At 31.5% G+C, this 20560-nt stretch overlaps 1 protein-coding gene across 1 annotated transcript; it reads right to left on the reverse strand.

Annotated features, from left to right (window-relative positions):
* Window positions 1-10131: 10131 nt before the first annotated feature.
* Window positions 10132-13333, reverse strand: LOC109793225 (protein DETOXIFICATION 41). Its single transcript, XM_020352692.3, has 8 exons — window positions 13007-13333; window positions 11868-12412; window positions 11661-11747; window positions 11336-11392; window positions 11012-11250; window positions 10604-10722; window positions 10427-10513; window positions 10132-10335 (listed from the first exon to the last, which is right to left on the reverse strand). Exons 1-8 carry the CDS (start codon window positions 13304-13306, stop codon window positions 10261-10263), a joined length of 1509 nt encoding a protein of 502 aa, XP_020208281.2. The 5' UTR covers window positions 13307-13333; the 3' UTR covers window positions 10132-10260.
* Window positions 13334-20560: the final 7227 nt, after the last annotated feature.

Genomic DNA, 20560 nt, shown 5'->3' on the forward strand with positions numbered 1-20560 from the left:
AATGCTTCGTGAAAAAAACTATGAGTGTGTAAGAATTGCTATGCTACCATATTAGATGAGAGAATTGAAAAAGAATTTATCGAATAAAATTCATAAAAGAGTACATACGGATTGATTTATATACATCACAATCTTAATAGAATTAACTATTTTATAACAACTTCTAACTTTGATAGTAAGTATAATAATCTTAATTCTATTAGAGACATTACTTTATATTTGTAGAAGCTGGTGAGATCTTTATTAAATCAGGAAAAAAAACTTTTATAATGAGTAAATTATATTTGATAACTCAAATTTTGTAATTTTAATTTTTCTTCAAAAAATTTGATGAAGTCAACTTCGATTAACTTATCCATTCTTATGAAAAGTTTGCTAGAATATTAGCTTAAAAGATGAATATGATTCCTAAAAACATAAAAGTCCTTGGGAAGTAACTTATTCAATATTACATTTTTTTCTTAAATGTACATCATATACACACAACCTTGAAATGTGATTTTCATACAAAGAAGACAAACCATTACTTTTCAAGGAATATTAAGATTTGTATATGATTTTGTATTTTCTTTAACACACACCTTTATAATAAATCTCTCACATATATATATATATATATATATTTTTTACCGAAATCTCAAACACACTGCTCTTTTATATCTCCCCGTTATATTCACCATGCAAATCATATTAACAAGAAATGTGATTTCTATGCTTTAAGATCAAAGTCTATTATTTTCTCACTTCTTTAGCATTCCAATCGTTTCATTTTAAATTATTCATTATTATTTGCTGCTTTTGCTGAGTTGTAAGATAGCACAAAATTAACTTCGAGAAGATTTTAATTTCTTAATAGGTTAAGAATGAACCACACAAATAGGCAAAACACTATATCTAATAATAAATGAATTAAAAAAAAACAGTGTAGAGACGGATCGAAAACCCCATCAGAAGAGACCAATTTTTTTATTAATAAATTTAAATAAACATTAAATTATAATCGTTAAATATATTAAGTAAATTTCAAACAAATTAAAAGATCAATTAAAAATTAACTTTGAAAATATTTATATAACATCTATTATAATAAATAATTTTATCATAACATATTTTACATCTCTCTTATTCCTAAATGATTAGATGTAAGTACTTGTCATATATGCTATTCAAAATTTTGCTAGCCATATTTCTCCCTTCAACATGACATTTCCCCTAATAGAATTATGAGTCTCTCAAAGGGAAGCTTTTAAGTTTTATCCACAAGTAGTATTCAACAATAACAACCTTAGAACTTCCAAATCACCAAAAATATTTCAACACAAATATCTCCAAATAATTAAATTTACTATCATTTCCTTTATGGTTCAACACTTGTTCAAGTGACCTAACCAAACATGTTTTTATCCATTCAAACAATTTTTATTTCATTGGATGAATGACGTGTATAGCTTAGTTAACTAAGTTCGATTTTGATAGATAAAAAAATGCATGTAAGGACACGATGATCTGCATGAACATGATGAACCCATTTAACTGCAACCTGCAAAAGTTTCATCCCGTTTTCCCCATGCATATCCCATATTTCATTTTCTGCTTTGCATATAATCACTAATTAAAGCCAAGTATGAACAGATAAAGATGCGTACCATTGCCATGCATTAATTTAATTATCCCATTCCCAGCATTCAGCAAGCTCTGCAAACGCCATAATTAAGCAGCAACATTCTTAATTGGGCTTGGGCCCCACACAAGGGCCTTCACTCCATGCTTAATTAATTGCCCCACCATCATCTCAATTCTATTTCTATATGTTCCAATAATTCTTCATTGGCATCATATCACACATTTCCAAACTCTAGAATCAATGTGCTCAATGCTCAAGCTACTTCACCAATGGTGGGAACATTGCCAATGAAAATTGAAATGTGAATTTAGCCCACGGAAGATTTTTTAACTACCGTTCCGTTTTATTCATCACGTGCTCCTCTAAACGTAGGGAATCACCGTACCAAATTTTATTCATCTAACCATTTTTTTTCTTCTTACAATGATCAATGATCAGCATGAACTAGCTACCTTTTAACTGCAACTTTAATTTGGAAACAAGTAATTGCATTATCTCACGCAAACCACACTCCTCTTTTTGGTCTTTTTACTAAAAGAGTTGTCTAATAAATATAAGGAATAATCAAATCTCTTAACTTAATAATTATTAGATTTTTCTTGGAACATAGTGATTGACCTTGTACTTTTATGATAGATTCTTATTAATATAAAAATAACAAAAATGCTTATTATCTGAAGAATATTTTAATATAATATATTGAAATTGAAATGTTAAATGATAATTTAATAAAATAAAAATAATTTTTATTTCTCAAATGTGTTTTCCAATGTATTTTAAATAATTAATAGCAAGGCCTATATACGTACATGCAATTCTCAGATAAAATCCATATATACTTGCCCATCAAGAGATTCTCTACTGTTAAAATTCTAACTGGAAAAGTCTGAAGCTTAAAATGAAATGTTAACTTATCGGGTCCACAAACACCGCATAACAAAGACCAAAAGCACGCCAGAGTGGTGACAAATTGTATGAACAATGAATTAAAAAGACAAAGGAAACGACGTACGATATATGTGTCCATGTGTTTGTTGAACACATGAAGCAGCTTCACAACTGAAGGTCACAGCTAATGACTCACTTTATTTATTTTTCTTCTTTTTATAAATATGGTACATATATTGTTCAAAAACTGACGATTAATTAATCAACGCTTTTGTAAGGTTTGATAAATTTTATTTTATTTCTTTAACGTGTGTGGCCCGTAGATCTATCTGCTATGGTTTACTATATGATATATAGTAATATTTGTTTGCTAATGTAAAAGATATTTGTTTTTGTCCTATTTGTTTGTGTGATAAGAAAGCTAACTCAACTAATAACTTGCTCAGACTATATTTCATTTTAGTAAAGAAAAATATCTAGACAATTTTAATCTAAATTTCAGAAAGATTAATTCAAACAGATAGTTTTCCTATATATAATTTAATACTAAATATTTTTGTGGAAAATTGGCCTCTACGTTTATGTATAGGTTAATACCTTTTACATTTTATTTAGAAATAATTTTTTATATGAGTAAGATTACAGTACCTGTATTTCTGCCCAAACTCAATAATTTTGTGGATTATTGTTTTATGATAATTATACCTTATAAGTCATACCAACAATTATTTTTATTTGGTTGAATAAAACCTTTTACACTAACATAATTAAACTCTTGAAAAAAAACTTTATTCGAAAAAATATAGAGTCGTTGCTACCAAAATTTATTTTTAGAAAAAGTGACGAAAAATTATTTTTAACAGAAAATGTATAGTCTTTAAAAACTAGATTTTGACTTTGTGTAACATCCTGTCGTTTTCCGTTTTTTCTAATATGAAAAATATAAAATTATATTTTAAGAATTATTAATATTATTGGGGTTTACAATTGTTTTAAAATTATGTTTTAACAAATAAAAATTTGAAACAACTTTTTTTTTTTTATAAAAATTATAGTAAGTTTTATAAATTTAAATAAATTGACACTTGTGGGCGTAAAATTAAAATTTTAAGTAAATTTAAATAATATTGTGTCATCCCCTACTTTCTAGTTTTATTACTTGCAAAAATAAATAAAATGGAATTTTATTGACAGAAATTATAATTAATAAATTTGGAAAATTATCAAGGATTTAAATAAATTAAGATAAAATTAATACGAATAAGTATTAAAACGATTGCTTAATAAGAATTAAAGACTTATTGTATGGATAAAAGAAATGATTAGAATAGTACTAATTGATTAAACTTACTTAGATTAGATATTTTCCCTTAGGGTTAGGTATTTAGAGGTGTGAAAATGAGTCAAATTTGATGAGTCAATTTGATTTATGTTGAGTTTGGATCGGGTTAGGTTATGAAAAAACTTATATCAATTTTGACTAAATTTTAATGCAACTAGGTTCGATCTAAGTGAGTTAGATTGATCTGTTTAACTCATTATTAAAAAAATTAAAAAAAATGTTTATATTTTATATATGTAGTTTTTATTTGAAATTTTGATTAATATTTTCTTATACATTTACATTTGAATAAATGATAAACTTGATTTCTTGATATAAAAAAATAGAACTCTTTATTTTATTTATTAAAAATAAAAACATGTAATTATTATTTTTTATTTCTTAAAAATTTGGTGAGCCAACTCACCTAACCCACTAAACAGTGGTGAGTTGATTCAGATTGGAATTTTTCTAATTCACCAAAAAATGAATCAAGTTGGATTGACTTGTTTAAAACACTAACCTGCAATGAGCTAACCTATGTAAATCGAGTTTGCTTACTTTGACACCTTTAGCTATCTAGACAACACAAACCAAATCACATATCTTTACAATCAATGTCATTAACTTATATAGAAGTTGACATTAGTTAGGTGTAGTGGTCACTTATACAAATCAAACTACTCTTATTTCATGGTGACTATAAAAGTGATTTTTTCTAATTCATTGCAAACATGGATATACCAAAAATTCTTTGTTGAAAGGTTTCTCCAATTATATATATTTTTTATTATATTAAGTTGATTTTGGAACAGTTTGACATTAATACACTTCAACCAAATTCATGCAATTATAAGGCAATTTAAGTCACGGTCATCATGATACCCAAATATCAAATAGAGATTTTATTATCATTTTCATACATAAAAGATTACATCTAGCATGATCAAAACTTTCATCTCAAGTGACTTGAGTCAAGTCACTGTATCATTAACAAAACAATAATTAAATGTCATTCAAATGAATACATCAACTTAATTCAAATCCATAAACTAAAATTGACTCAAAATAATATTTTCAAGAAATTGACAACCAAATTCATCAATAAAATATATGAAATTCAACAAAAAGATAAACCAAATATTTTAATTTTATCATTAAAAAAAATGCACAAAATGAAAAATACAACAAAGAAGAGAATTTTATTTTTCATAAACCTTAACAAAAAGCCATATCAGACCAATGAAAGATTTCTATTTCAAATTTAAATTTAGTATCCATTAAAAATTGAAATTTTGAATCAAGTTCTAATTTTTCTCACCTTAGCAATAACAGGAACAATGTATATAGCACAAATTAGTCACCTTCCCATGAAGATATACCTTAGTTGTACATGTAACATACAAATTAAAATAGAAAATAAAAAAGGAATGTAATCATAATAGAGAGTCAGAAAAAATAGTTAAAAAAAAACACCATTAGTTGCATCAAGCTAGATACCACATGGATTATAAACTGTTGCAGGAAAGGAAAGTATATCTCAAAATTAACATTCACATGGATTTTTACAACAAAGAGCAGTCATGTTTACTCTGACCGAGATACTTCAACAATACATGCAAGAGACAAAAAAAAAAAAAACAAAACAAAACAAAAAGGAAAAAATAGACAATGGATAAACAACGAAAAAATAAATAAGTTGAATTTTACCCATGTTTACTTCAAAATTTTGATTTTTATTCTATCCTTATCATGCTCTTTCTTAGTTCCAAGTCCAACGGTGTGTAGTCCCATGGCATCGGCTTAACAAAAGTTCAAACTAATAAATTAAATTCAAATATGAATGTCAACGTGACAAAGATAACACTTATTAATGAACAATTATAACTAAATAACTAGGATCCTAATTATCACCAACAACATCAAAAATAGGGACAAAATTGTATAATGTGGAGGAACAAAACCATTATCAACTAATGTTGACGATTTTCAGCAAAACTAAAATATTGGATAGAGTATATATAGATCCCTTCTTTAAATGATTTTGAAATTTGCATATGAATGTTCTTCTCACAGAAGTATAAATTCGACCCCCTGCAAAAGATGACAATATTATTTTACAATCCACCAACAACAACATGACTAATTGAAATATTATAAAATAGAAGAGAATGCAAAACATTTAAATGAATACCTTACAATAATCCACCACCACCAACTCCATAGAAAAAAGTAATGTTTCAGCAATTCCTTTTATGCATAATTTTAAAACCTGACTCGCACTTACCGGTCGAACCGGAACCCGATTATGTATCCGATTTATCTGGAACACTGGTTCACACAAATTTTTAAAATTTTTGCACGTTGCCAATTGCCATGCTTAACTTTTTTCTTTTTTTGTCACATATATACTGCCCTATGCTCATCTTCATCCATGCAATTCGCGTCCCAATGCCATGTTTGCATGTTCCTATTTTGGATAAAGATTTTTTTTTCTATGTATTTAATTATTTATGCTGGCTTGTTAAAAAAAATTACTTGTTACCGGAAAAATACAGGTTATTTCTACATAAAAAATAAAGATAATTTTAGGTTAGATAAAACTTAAATCTAAGTGAAATGTGATTGTTTAATCATCTTAATAATTACTTAACTAATATGTTCTATTATTATATAATTCACTTAAAAAATATTTATGTAATATGTTTTAATTTAAAATTATATATTAATTTATAAAATTTATTATATTAACTACAATTTTTGGGAGGTCTCTCTAAGATATATATATATATATATATATATATATATATATATATATGACTTGATGTTTTTTAAAACAAAGTTAATAGAGAACAAGTCATGTAATTCAATTAATAACTTACTGACTTTATTTCTGTCTTATTTATTTAGTATAATGACTAATTTGATAGTCAATATGATTTTAGAATAATATTTTTTTATAATTTAATTATCTTTTATCTATTTTTTTATAATAACACGTGTAAAATATTTCTATTTGTTTCGTTCAGTTGTTAATATTATGGAATCTAGCTTTGGTTGGTGAATCACCTAACCTAATGCTATTCTGTTAGGATTTTAGATGATTTTTCCTAACAAGGATAGATCAAATCTCTCAAAGGCTATCAAAAGAAAGGGGAATAATCTTCAATCATTTCATTTCATCATGTTAGAATTAATACAACTCAAAAAACTAGGGTAACAAGTTCCCTCCAGCCAAGGCCCAAAAGTTGTAAAAACTATTCTAATTTTTTTGAAAAGGAAAACTAAACTACTCTGAAACAGAATTGGGCTTATAAGACAAACATTGGGCCAATTATTTTAATTAATAACATAAGGCAGATGATAAACACACCTCCACTCTCATATAAACATACCCCCTTTTTAAAAAAAATATATAAAATATCTAAATTACCCTTAAAAAAAATAAATTTCCTAAATTTTCATCCCGTTACCCGCACCCCACACCCCCTTCCCTTCCCCGCAGCCCCACACCCCCATTACCATGAGCTTCACGAGTTCAATGTCGGAGGAGTCGAGGGCCCGCCTCATGTGACAGATTTTCTGGTCCTCGAGGTCGAGAGTGGCGTGGTGGTGGTGGTGCGGCACTAAGGAGCGGCGCGCTAGGGAGGATTTCAGCCGAAGCTCTTCGATCTTTGCCACGATGTCTATGGGGAGGTGCTTGGCGAGAACCTCCGGAGGAAGACTTGATTTTGCCACCAGGTGAGAACAAGTGGCCCATAGTTGCTGCATGTCTTGCTTCCGAGATGCCAACAGCACCTTCATTACATCCTCGATCGAAGCTTCTCTACCATGCTTGCCAATTGTTTCTAGTAACACACAAAGCACGCGTGTGAGCATGAAAGAGAGTTTGCTATATCCTCCTCCGGAAAGAGGCTTTAGGAAGAAGGAGGGTGGGGGGTGTGGGGTGTCCTCCTTTGGTTGCAGTTGTAAATAATGTATTGTATGTTGTAGATTATGCCCAACAAGAGGTAAGGAAATATGATAAAGAAAGTTATTCATGGATCACTATTGGAAGATTACCTGACCGGATAGTATCAATGAATGGCTGGGGATTAGCCTTTCGTGCATGTGGAAATCGTCTAATTGTTATTGGTGGGCCAAGAGCTTTAGATGGAAGGGTAATTGAGATCAATGCTTGTGTCCCTGGTGAAGGTGAACCATAGTGGAACCTGTTTGCTAGCAGGCAATCAGGGAGCTTTGTGTATAACTACGCAGTGATGGGATGCTAAGGTGTATGCTTTTGGTGAGTAGTGCTATATGGATTTCTTCTGAATGGAATTAACATTCTTCATTCTCAAGGAGATGCTTTTGGCTCATGGGTAATCTCTGCCCACTTTTTGGGGGTAAATGTTTACTCCTATTTAGAGTAATAGATACAGTTTTAGAAGGTTCACAGATCTGAGTCTTTTCATTTTAAATTATCATGATGGCTTGTCAAATGTTGGCACCATGACTGGTGAATAATTAGCTCCTGGTACATGTTGGGTTGCAATCACCATTTTCATAAGTTCAATTGAAGCATTGCAGAATTGTAACTGGTCTCAGATTTTGTCTTTTTTGCTTTCTCTTGTCTTTTTTAAATATGTATTCTAATTGTCTTTGGATCTTCCCAAACCCTGTTTGCGTTGCCTGTATTTTCCACTACTTCTTTTCCTCATCCCCAAGTTGCAGAAAAAAAAAAAAGGGTGCGAGAAAGGGGGGTATGGGGTGCGGGGAAGGAGGGTGCGGGAAACAGGAGGGCAGGAAAGGGGGTGTAAATTTAAGAATTTTATTTTTTTAAGGGTAATTTAGACATTTTATATATATTTTTTAAAAGGGGGTGTGTTTATAGGAGAGTGGAGGTGTGTTTATCATGTGCCATAACATAATCTTTATGTCAAGTGGGCTTCTGAGTGCTTCTTTTAGCCTGTTTGTCTCCAAATTCTTTAGTTTCATTTGGGCTGCTATTATATTGTCATTCTAGATTGAATGAAAATTGATATTAATCGGCATGTTTGGGTTGGTGGACTGGAGTATGAGTTTCTGATCTTGAAACAGTTTGCTATTGGGAAGTTCTCCATTAAGGTGAATCAACATATTTGCATTTATACATTGCTCTTAGTTGTTGTATGTAATTGGTTCTATCTATCAGAATTGATTATTTCTGTTATGTAATTCTAGATTAATTTTATATAATATTTTTATTTTTTATAATATTCTTTTATTAGACCACACAACCAGTTTTAAATAAAATTAAAGGTTTTAAAAAAAATTAACCAAACAACTTTTAACTTAAAAAATATTCAGTTAACTTTACCAAAAAAAATATTCAGTTAAAAATAAAATCTATCAAATATTTTCTATTTTATCTTTAAGGCACTTATATATTTTGGGTTTTAACTTTGAAGTATCTTTGAAGTAATAAAGAAAACTTACAAGGCCTCGGAGGGATCCACAGTAATCATTGTGGGGCATATACAAATGTTATAATAAAGTATCTCAATTACCATGTTAAAAGTTGAGTGCTCTCACTGTATTTTTTCTAAAATAAAAATATATAAAAAAATTTAAAGTAATTTTTATAGTATATATAATTCTGGACCATAAATGTTTATGTTTTAGACTTTCTCTTTTATTTCAAATTTGTTAATATATTGGATAATCTAAATAATATTAATTACTTTTTTATGTATATTTTTATTTGACAATTACTATTTCTAGTCTATAATTATTTTTACTCTACATTTTTTAATATATTAAATGGGGGTATTTTAGATTTAACATTTTAGTATTAATTATTTCTTAAGAAAACCTTAAACATAAAAAAGAAAAATGAATCGAAGGGAGTATATAATACTAATAATAATTAAGTTAAAATAAAGTTAGTAAAAGAGTGATAGTTGACACAAGTCGATATTACACTACTTTTTATATAAAAAAAAAGTCAAAATTTTAATATAAAAATTAGATGGTTAAATAATTATTCAATTATTTGTGCAGAGAAATATTTATGAAAATATGAAAAATAAAAAATATTAAATACTTTCAAAATATAAAAGCTCATAAAAATAATTATGATATATATTTATGTTTTATAAAATATTAAATTATATATTTAATACTAGAAATTTATGTATGTATGGAGAGAGTAAAATTTTTAAAATTTTTGAATTACAGTTTTGTTTCATAAACAGAGTGTCCATAAATAAAATTTTACAATGCTCCTCGGGAAAAATATCTTTCTACAAACTACAACAAAATATAAATATAGAACAACTTATCAGAAGTTGGGTTTCATTATTTGATTCTCAAAAATTATGTGAACAGTACACATAGGGAGAAGAAACCCATCAACAATAAGCTAAAATGCATTTCTTCCAAGCCAAAAGAGAAAATATGAATGCCTCTATGTGTTGGTAACAAGTTGAACTAAGGTGTCATCTTCAGCAGATCTCTTGATGCGCACAATAGCTTTTTCAACCTACAAAGGCATTAAGAATTGGTTCACCACTTACTTTATGAAATGTAACATATACACAAGAGCATCAACTAGTGTATAGAGTTTTGATTACCTCAGCTTCCCAATTTGTTCTGGCAGTTAGAATTATTAGAGTTACTGTCTGTATAAGAACTCCAAGGATCATTCCCCACCAGATACCCTGTGAAAATTTCAAATACATTGCATGAAACTAATCGTTCACAAACTTAAGAACTAGCTAGTGTCAGTGAGAGAAAAGTTCCAAACTTACAGCAACTCCTAGAGAAGTTTTAAAGCCAAGAACACATCCAACTGTAAGACCAATGAAATAGTAAGAAGCCAAGTTTACATAAGCCACTACTCCTTGCCATCCACTTCCAATTGCCACCCCTGAAATTTTTCATGAAAAACTTAACAAAGAGAAACTTCTCTAAAAAATATTCTAAGAAAAAAAATATGGAATAAGTTTTCTCATAAATTAAAATTAACTTATATATTAGTTATAAATAACTTTTTTGGAGAAGCTCATAGGAGAACATTTTCACAAATTAATTTATGCACAAACTAATTTTAACTCATGAAAATTTTTTTTTCTTAATTTCTTCTTTTGTGTGTTTTTTAAAAAGGTTTTTCAAACACGTCTAAAGGAAAGTCAGTGTGCCTTTTATAGGCTTATTACCTGACAGTATAGGTTGAATGCCATTTAGGAAAACAGAAATGGCAAGCAAGGGAGTCAAATTAGACACAGCCTCAATGACTTCAGAGTCAGAAGTGAAAAGTTTGCTCAAACCAACTCGGAATATCAAAATAATGGCGCAGAAAACCACACTAATGAGGATGCTGGTTCCATTCACTACGAAGACAGAAAATTTTGCTACTCTTGGATGGGATGCTCCTAATTCATTGCTCACTCGAACACTACAATCAAAAGCCCACCATTAGCATGTTTTTGAGAAAGTTGTTTCAATAAAAAAACACACACACACATTGTTTTATTACTAACCTGGCTGCTGCACTAAGTCCCAACATAAATTGCATGTCCCAGTTCAAGTAATTCATACTGAAAGTGCATTACCAAAGATATTATGCTTAGAAAACATATTAACACACAAGAATAAAAATTATTAACATAAATAATACTAGCAATGCATTGTCTAACACAATGTTTTATTAATTAAAATTTATTAAAAATCATAAAAAAATTAATTAAATAAGACGTGAAATTCACAAAATTTTATGAATTTTAATAAATTTTTACCAATACTAGAGAATGCGATGAAAAGAGTGTATAAGATAATATGTTTATAACATTTCTCTTATTAACATACCATATAGAAATGGAGTCTAGTGAGATTGTGGGATTGGTGAGAAGCCCTGATATAAGCACCAGTCCCTGGTTGTACCATATCTCCAAACTACATTAACATACATTTTTAGATTAGTAGATCTAATTGATGCAAATAATAACGTATATGTGTATGCATGCAAGTCAAATGAGTGAAAATTAGGGGGACAAAGACATATAGTCATAGTACCATAACATGACAGCAGAAGCAACTGTGAGCTTGAAATAAGGCCAAATTCCTTTGAAGGCTTTTACACTGAATCCAGTCCAAGTTTCCTTGCATCTTGGGCTAAATAAGATGTAGAGCCCATTTAACAAGACAAGAAGCCACCAAGAAAAGCTGAGAGTAAGGGCTGCACCAAGAAGGCCATAGCCCAAAACATAAACAACTAGCCAAGTGAGAAGCACATGCAAAAGGAAAACCCCAACTGACATATATGCCAAAGGATTCACAATGTTCTGTGCTTGGAGGAACCTCTGCATTGGACAGCTTATTGCAAATGCATAGAGTTGAAGAATAATTCCACGTGCAAACACTTGGCCTCGCTCAGCTATGCTATCTGATTGCCCTATGGCTTTTAGAAAATCCCCAGAAAACCAATACAGAAACGACAGAAGCACTGCTGCTCCAATGTGTAAGATGATTGCTCTTTGCAATATGATGCTCATTGCTCCATGCTTTTTCGCTCCATATGCTTGCCCACACACAGTTTGCACAGCACTTGCCATCCCCAACTAGTTAAGCACATCACAAACATGCATATAATTATCATTAACATAAATTAAAATGTTTCACAATTTAGTGAATGTTGTCCCCTAATTTTCCAAATTACATATTTTGCTATCATACTTTCAAATTTTACACATTTTGCCACTACCACATAAATTAATTGTTTGATATTAGTTAAATGTAGATGTGAAATATAGTAGGTTAATTATTATTTTTTATTGCTAATATGACATATAAATGATGTGACATAATATGTCACGTGAGCAATTAGCATATCATGTTAATAAATAATTAATGACATTAAATGAATGATTATCTCAATAACAAAAATTTACAAAATTTTGATAATTAGATGGTAAATTCACAATTTTTGAAAATTTAATAACAATAATTATGAAATAATTAAAGATGACATAAAAAAAAATGTGCAATTAAGGAAGAAAAAGAACTATTCCAATAAAGTATGAACTGTAAAATGCCATCCTACATGCACTAATGTAGTAATGTCCACATTTCTCTCCCTTATTTATATAAGTTGTTGCATGAATATAATTTCTCAAAGACTAAAGTGTAACATATGAGAATAAAAAGTGGCATACCATGATCCCATAAGCAAGACCCTGAATACCAACACTGGCTACGGATGCCCCAGCAAGTTCTAGGGCCCCCAAATGGCCAGTGAACATTAAGGTGACAAAGCTTAGCATATAATTAAAAATGGACAAAATAATAGAAGAGCCAGATAGGAGCCATAGGAGCCTTGACTCCCACAGAACAAGCTTTGACCACCATCTCAACGCAATAGGCCTATGTTCCAAGAACTCTTCAATGGCATCTGATGACAAATTTTGAATCTGTGTGTGTGAGTCCAAAAATGGTTGATGCTCCACAGAACCCATGATTATTAACTTTTGGAATGAGGCATCGTAAGTAAGCAAATCAATAAATATAAATGAAATGCATGCATGTGGAATATTTGCTCCACCAAAAATTATGCAACTAACGTTCCCACGTGTTGGTTGCTACCATCCAGTGCTTCACGTGCTTCTTGATCTTGACCTTCCCAAGTTAGATAAAACTACCTTTAATTTATTATAGCTAGACATATAGTATCTATATATTTTGTACCCAAAAAAATAAATGGTATCTATATGTTTCGCATAATTGATACATATATAGATTTCGTGAGTATAGTAATAAAAATTCAATTATGTATACCTTTTAAAGATTAGTACACTGCTACTTGAAAATTATGCGTAGTGAAAAAAAAAATTGAAAAATAATAAAAATGAAACTTGTTCAAAATGGAAAGGACTTACCTTTCGTGAAGCAGCTGCAAGTCTTCAAACGACAGTTAAGAAATGAGAAATGTTAATATCTTTGATACGTTTTCTTGAAAAGAATATTTGTTTTTAAATAAATTTTTATATAAATCATAGTAAATAAAGTATGAACACAATTGTTTTTTGACAGCAGAACACAAATTATTTTATAAAAATTACATATGATCATAGATAATACATGAACTGATAGAATACAATACAGAACATTTGTTGACATTTAAAATATATAAAATAGTATATGCACCATGATTTATATATTACCTATCAATTAAAAATTGTTATGTGCAGTAAATTTGTTAATTTTTATAAAAAATAAATTATAAAATTATATCTAACATGATTTTTAAATTAATTTACATTGGACAAAAGTAGCTGAAAAGTTGGTTGGCAGCTGAAAGTTGATATTTCATAACTGAAAGATGTTAACTTAATGAATTATAAGTGTTTGAAAAATTATACGTTGAAGTAGATGATAAATGTAAAATGATAGAAATAATCATCTTTCTATGGTATTTTTTACATAAATTTTAATGTTATTTTATTGATAAAATATATTTGGCTATTTATAATTTTTATTTATGAATTAATGTTTTAATAATATTTTTTATTTTAATTATTTTTTTTAGTATTTTGTATTTTACTATTAATTTTTAAATATTTCTAGTCAACTTCTTGTTAAAAACAAATACACTAAAGTAAATGTCACATTTTAATATTGTTAACTGTATTCCTCTTTATACAAGCATATCATGATATCATCATATTGTTTTACTGAATTATTATAAATCAATAATCATCGTTTTGTCCATTTGCATGTGGATTGTTTTTTTCCCTTTTCGGAGGGAGCTTATTTTCTTGTATTTTCTCATTTAATGGGAAAATTTGGGTGCATTTCAGTAATGCTTGTGATGCCAACATAATACTCGTAACATGGTAGAATCTATGAATCTTACCTGAACCGAGCCATTGCTTGTGCATGTGTAGCCATTGTTATTACTAAAATTAAATAAATTGTGTTAAAAGAGGTATAACACGTGTTATAAATAAATAAATAAATAAATATATATATATATATATATATATATATATATTACTGTATTAAAAGTCTGATAAGGGAAAGGGAATTTTAATCTCGGGTGACTATTTGTAAAGTTTGGGATAGGGTTCTTTTTCTATACTATTCATTATATTTTAGTTTTTTTATTACAAGTACTCTAACCTGTACCGATAGTATTATAAACTATTTTGATCACGTCTTGTGATTAAAAGAATCTTTATTTGCTGAATGAAATTTTGCCTTTACAAAAAAAATGACATACTAATCATTATAAGATGAAAATGTAGAAACATGTTAGGTTGTCTTTCACTAACTTTTGTAACAAAAGTCATTCATTTTAATAAAGATTAAAAGAGAGTTAAAATGTTCAAACACATTGAATATTCAATATCAATGTGCATAAGTGTTTGTAATATTAGTTTAGATTATCGTTATATTAATTTTACCTAATTTTAAAATAATGACCGATTTATACACATATATTTTAACTAACTAATAAAGATTATGGTGTACCACCTTCACATGTGATTTATAGTTCATCATTTTAGTAGACAATTAGATTCATCTAATCCTTATAGTAAAAAATAAAATAAAATCAAAGATATGAATCTTTGTAAAATTGAAAAGGCAAAAATAGTGTGTTACATGATCTTTTATCATAATTTTTGTAACAAAGGTCATTCAATTTAATTAAGATTATAAAGAGAATTTACATATCAAATTTAATATTATTTACATTCAAGATTAAGGCGCTAAATATTTATGTAACATCCCTTAGATTTGATATCTTAGTGATTTCACTCCATGACGCTTCATTCGGTAACACTTCACAACTCCTCGTTGGTTAAAATCCTTCACCAATCAAAACCCTTCGTAGTTAGTCATTCTTGAGATATTTGTTCGTCTTTATGATCAACAACTAACACAAGACTTTTTAGCATACTTTATTTTCACTCGCACATTTTCTAAGAAATTTTACAGAAGATCACTAATCTCTAAATCGCTCCAGATAAAACACACTAATTATAGAATTCTTAAGTTATGAGCTACCAAAAAGTAAATGTATTTTGTTGACATAGGTAATATTAATTAGTCTTTTAAGTCATTTTCAACTATACAATCTCATGCTTATACAAATCTTTGGATCTCTCTCATTCTGGTATGTTTGAGTCATTACAATTCCATTAGCTTTCATTTGATTCATAATACTCCTCAGATTTAATGTCTCGACAGCTTCACTCCACGACACTTTATATAATGATATTTCACACAACTCTCCGTTAATCAAAATCCTTCATTGGTTAGAACACTTTGTAGATAGTCCTTTCTAAGATGTTCATCTATATTTAAGATCAACAACTAATCTCACAAACCAACACAAGACTTTTCAACATGTTTTACTTTCATTCTCACACTTTTTGAAACTTTTCAAAAGGTCATTTATTCTTAAATCACTTAAAGTTAAGTATGCTTAACTGCAGAATTCTTAAGTAATGAGCTATCAAAAAATAAATGTATTTTATTGGTATAAGAAATACTAATTAGTTTTTTAACTCATTCTCAACTATATAGTTTCACAATAGTACAAATTTTTAGATCCCTCTTATTTTATTATGTCCGAGTTATTATGATTTGTAAACTTAGTTTACATTATCTTTATGATACGGAGTTAGTTATACCAGTTAGGGGTTGGATATGTTAGTTAAGTGTATAAAAGGGAATAAGACCCATACATGAAGGGACACATTCAGTCTATTGTAAAAACACAAATCTTCACTCTGCTCACTCTGATTAATAAAACTTTCTTCGGAATCTCTTCTATTCACGATTCCCTAGCTTTCATTTGGTTCTTCGGTTACCTAAATCCCTAGAACTACTTCTTTCCTTATCAATTGGTATCAGCCTGTTCCTTCCTTTTGCAATCCTTCTCCATGGCCGAAAACACCAGGACTCAGGCAGCAATGAAGGAGATGGAGGATCGTCTCGCAGCCCGATTAGAAACACGTTTGATTGAACTTACGGGAAACATCAAGAAGGCGCTGGATGAATCTTTAAAGAACAGCATTCAAGAAGTCTTCCGGAGTTCACACGAAGGCAATGATAGTCATCATTCTTCTGGGAGTGCGACTCAGCACAAGGGGTCTCATCCACATTCTTCTTACGGAACAAGACTGGCCAGAATCGATTTTCCAAAATTTGGGGGCGATAACGTGCATCAATGGATCTACCAAGCTGAGAATTATTTCTCTATTGATAATACTCCCAATGATGTGAAAGTCAAGATAGCGATCATCCACCTTGAAGGCAAAGCCTTGCAATGGCATACGGCATTTGTTCGTTCTGCAGGTAATTTTCCTATTCATAATTGGGCGGCCTACACTAACCTATTGATTGACAGGTTCGGTGCAGTCTGTGATGATCCAATGGCAGAATTAATGAAGCTGAGACAAACCACTAGTGTTGAGAAATACCATGAGGATTTTGATGCTATCGTGGCTCGGTTACAACTCTCGGAAGAGCATACGTTGAGCTGTTTCTTGGGAGGACTAAAGCAGGACATTCAAATGCTGGTCAGGATGTTTCAACCAGATTCTGTGAGAAGGGCATTTACTCTGGCAAAGATGTATGAAGCTGCCAGTTCTCAATCCTCGGTAGCAACTACCCTTGCGAAACAGACTCGAAATCTTTCTAACCAAAAGTCAATACTAGGAGAAAAATCGGTTGCTCTACCAACTGCAGGGGTAGACAACTCCAAGACAGCACCCAAGATTCACAAGAATCTTACCCCAGCGTATATGGCCGAAAGGAGAGCTAAAGGCCTTTGTTACTTCTGCGATGAACCCTTTACTCAATCTCACAGTTTGACTCACAAGAAATTGCAGATACACGTTTTAGAAGTCAATGAAGGTGATGACGAAAGCTCGACACTTGATAGTGCTACAGAAAATGAAGAAGTTGGAATGAAGGAGCCTCAAATTTCAGTGAATGCCTTAACAGGAATTGCCAATTTTAGAACCATGCAAATTACTGGTTATCATAACAAGAAACCTCTCCATGTGCTGATCGATAGTGGCAGTACCCACAACTTCTTGGATATTAATATAGCCAAGAAGTTGGGTTGTCAGATTGTGGAAATGGAACCTTTGAATGTTGTTGTTGCAGATGGAACTAAACTGCAAATTTCCTCGGTGGTACAGAAATTCTCTTGGACGATCCAGCAAACTACTTTCACTTCGGCCATGTTGCTTCTTCCTTTAGGTTGCTGTGATTTGGTGCTTGGCATCGAATGGTTGGTGACATTAGGTAATATTACTTGGAACTTTGACAAATTGACAATGGAGTTTATCGTCCAAGGCCGCAGACATGTCCTTCGAGGTACCTCTTCCAGTGGACTCCATACCATTAAAAGACAACAGGTACAAAAGACTCTACAAGACGGGGTACACCTTACAATGATCAGCCTATGCGAAGATGATACTTCCTTACTTCAATCTATGACTACACATGCGGCTCAACCAGCTATTCCACAAATCATTTTGCAACTTTTGGATGACTTCAAAGACATTTTCCAGGAGCCCACCCAACTTCCTCCTTCTAGACCCAACTATGATCATACAATTCCGTTAATACAGGGCGCTAGCCCTGTGAATAAACGACCCTACAGGTATGCAAGACATCAGAAGGATATTATAGAAGGCTTGATTCAGCAATATTTGAAGACTGGAGTTATACAACACAGCACCAGCCCCTATGCAAGCCCGGTGGTATTGGTTGGAAAGAAAGACGGTTCTTGGCGCTTATGCGTGGATTATAGAGATCTGAATCAAGCTACAATCAAAAACAAGTTTCCCATTCCATTGGTGGATGACTTATTAGATGAGTTGCATGGCTCTACGGTATTTTCGAAAATAGATCTGCGAGCAGGTTATAATCAAGTCCGAATGGCCAAATCTGATGTGGGAAAGACAGCCTTTAGGACACATGGAGGACACTACGAGTATTTGGTCATGCCATTTGGGCTTACAAACGCCCCAGCCACCTTCCAAGGCCTTATGAATGACATTTTCAAACACGCTTTGAGGAAGTTCCTATTGGTTTTTTTTGATGATATACTCATCTATAGTAAGTCCTTCGATGATCATGTGAGACATTTACAGCAGGTCTTGTTAACCATGAGAAAGAATTCGTTATTTGCCAAAAGGTCCAAATGCTACTTTGCGGTTGGAAAGGTAGAATACTTGGGTCATTTCATAAGTGGTGAGGGTGTTTCAACTGATCCAGCAAAAATAGAAGCTATGGTTCATTGGCCATTACCGCAGTCCATAAAACAACTTAGAGGCTTCCTTGGGCTAGCTGGATATTACAGGCGGTTTGTTCACAGGTATGGAATTGTGGCTAAACCTCTCACTGATATGCTAAAAAAGGATAATTTTTCTTGGACACAGGAAGCCAAATTAGCCTTCCAGCATCTCAAACACTTGTTGTCTTCTACCCCCGTCTTGGCATTACCCGATTTTAGCAAAACATTTTTAATTGAAGTGGATGCTTCTGGCTCAGGCATTGGAGCAGTTTTGATGCAAGCTAACCATCCTATTGCCTATATCAGCAGACCCCTCAATAAACAACAACAAGCTCTCTCCACGTATGAAAAAGAGCTAATTGCAGTAGTGTTTGCTGTCCAAAAATGGCGACATTACTTGTTAAATAGGCACTTCATTATTCGAACTGATCATTACAGCCTGAAATATATCCTAGACCAGAGACTATCCACTGTTTTTCAGCAAAAATGGTTAGTCAAACTCATGGAATTTGATTTTTCTATTGAGTATAAACAAGGGAAAGAGAATGTTGTCGCTGATGCACTCTCTAGAGTGGACTTTCCGGAATGCCATGCTCTAGTTACTTGCCAATTCCAATCTGATTTAGTGGCCAGAATCCAACAACTATGGTCATCTGACCTTACTCTGTAGAAAGTAATTTCTGAGATTGAGAAGGATCCATCATCACACAAGCATCACACTTGGGTTAATGGTGAACTGCGAAGGAAAGGGAGATTGGTTATTGGAGGTGATCAGACCTTGCGAAAAGATATTTTCCAGTGGTTACACGCCTCTGCAGTTGGAGGACATTCGGGCAGGCAGGCTACTCTACAAAGACTCAAGGCGGTAGTGTATTGGAAAGGGATGCACAAGGATGTTCAGCTGTTTGTTCAACAATGCGTTACGTGCCAGCAATGTAAGTATGATACGACAGCTTCTCCTGGATTGTTACAAGCTCTCCCGATTCCGGGTCATGTATGGCAGCACATCGCAATGGACTTTATTGAGGGATTACCAATTTCTTATGGCAAAAAGGTTATTTTTGTGGTTGTAGACAGATTAAGTAAAGCTGCACATTTCATGTCTTTATCCCATCCCTATACAGCTGCGGAAGTAGCCCAGTCCTTCATGGATAATGTCTTCAAACTCCACGGGTTCCCAGATTCTATCACTAGTGACAGAGATGCGGTCTTCACCAGCCAATTTTGGAAGGAGTTCATGAGTCTCCAAGGGGTCCAGATTCAGTTGTCCACTTCCTATCACCCTCAGACTGATGGACAGTCTGAAGTGGTCAATCGCTGCCTTGAAACATACTTACGGTGCATGTGTTCTGACTGTCCTCAACAGTGGTCCAAATGGCTTCCTTTGGCTGAATGGTGGTACAACACTACCTTTCATTCTTCTATACAAGCCACTCCTTATGAGATTGTTTAT

This window comes from Cajanus cajan, chromosome 9 (assembly GCF_000230855.2).
Source record: "Cajanus cajan strain Asha chromosome 9, NIPB_CcT2T_4, whole genome shotgun sequence".
In the NCBI taxonomy this organism is placed as follows: Eukaryota; Viridiplantae; Streptophyta; class Magnoliopsida; order Fabales; family Fabaceae; genus Cajanus; species Cajanus cajan.

Coding starts and splice junctions, on each gene's coding strand:
- LOC109793225 (XM_020352692.3), bottom strand. CDS start 13,306: ATGGGTTCTGTGGAGCATCAACCATTTTTGGACTCACACACACAGATT. Junction 12,413..13,006: donor GTCTTGCTTATGGGATCATG/GTATGCCACTTT, acceptor GTGCTTAACTAG/TTGGGGATGGCAAGTGCTGT. Junction 10,514..10,603: donor AAACTTCTCTAGGAGTTGCT/GTAAGTTTGGAA, acceptor AAATTTTCACAG/GGTATCTGGTGGGGAATGAT.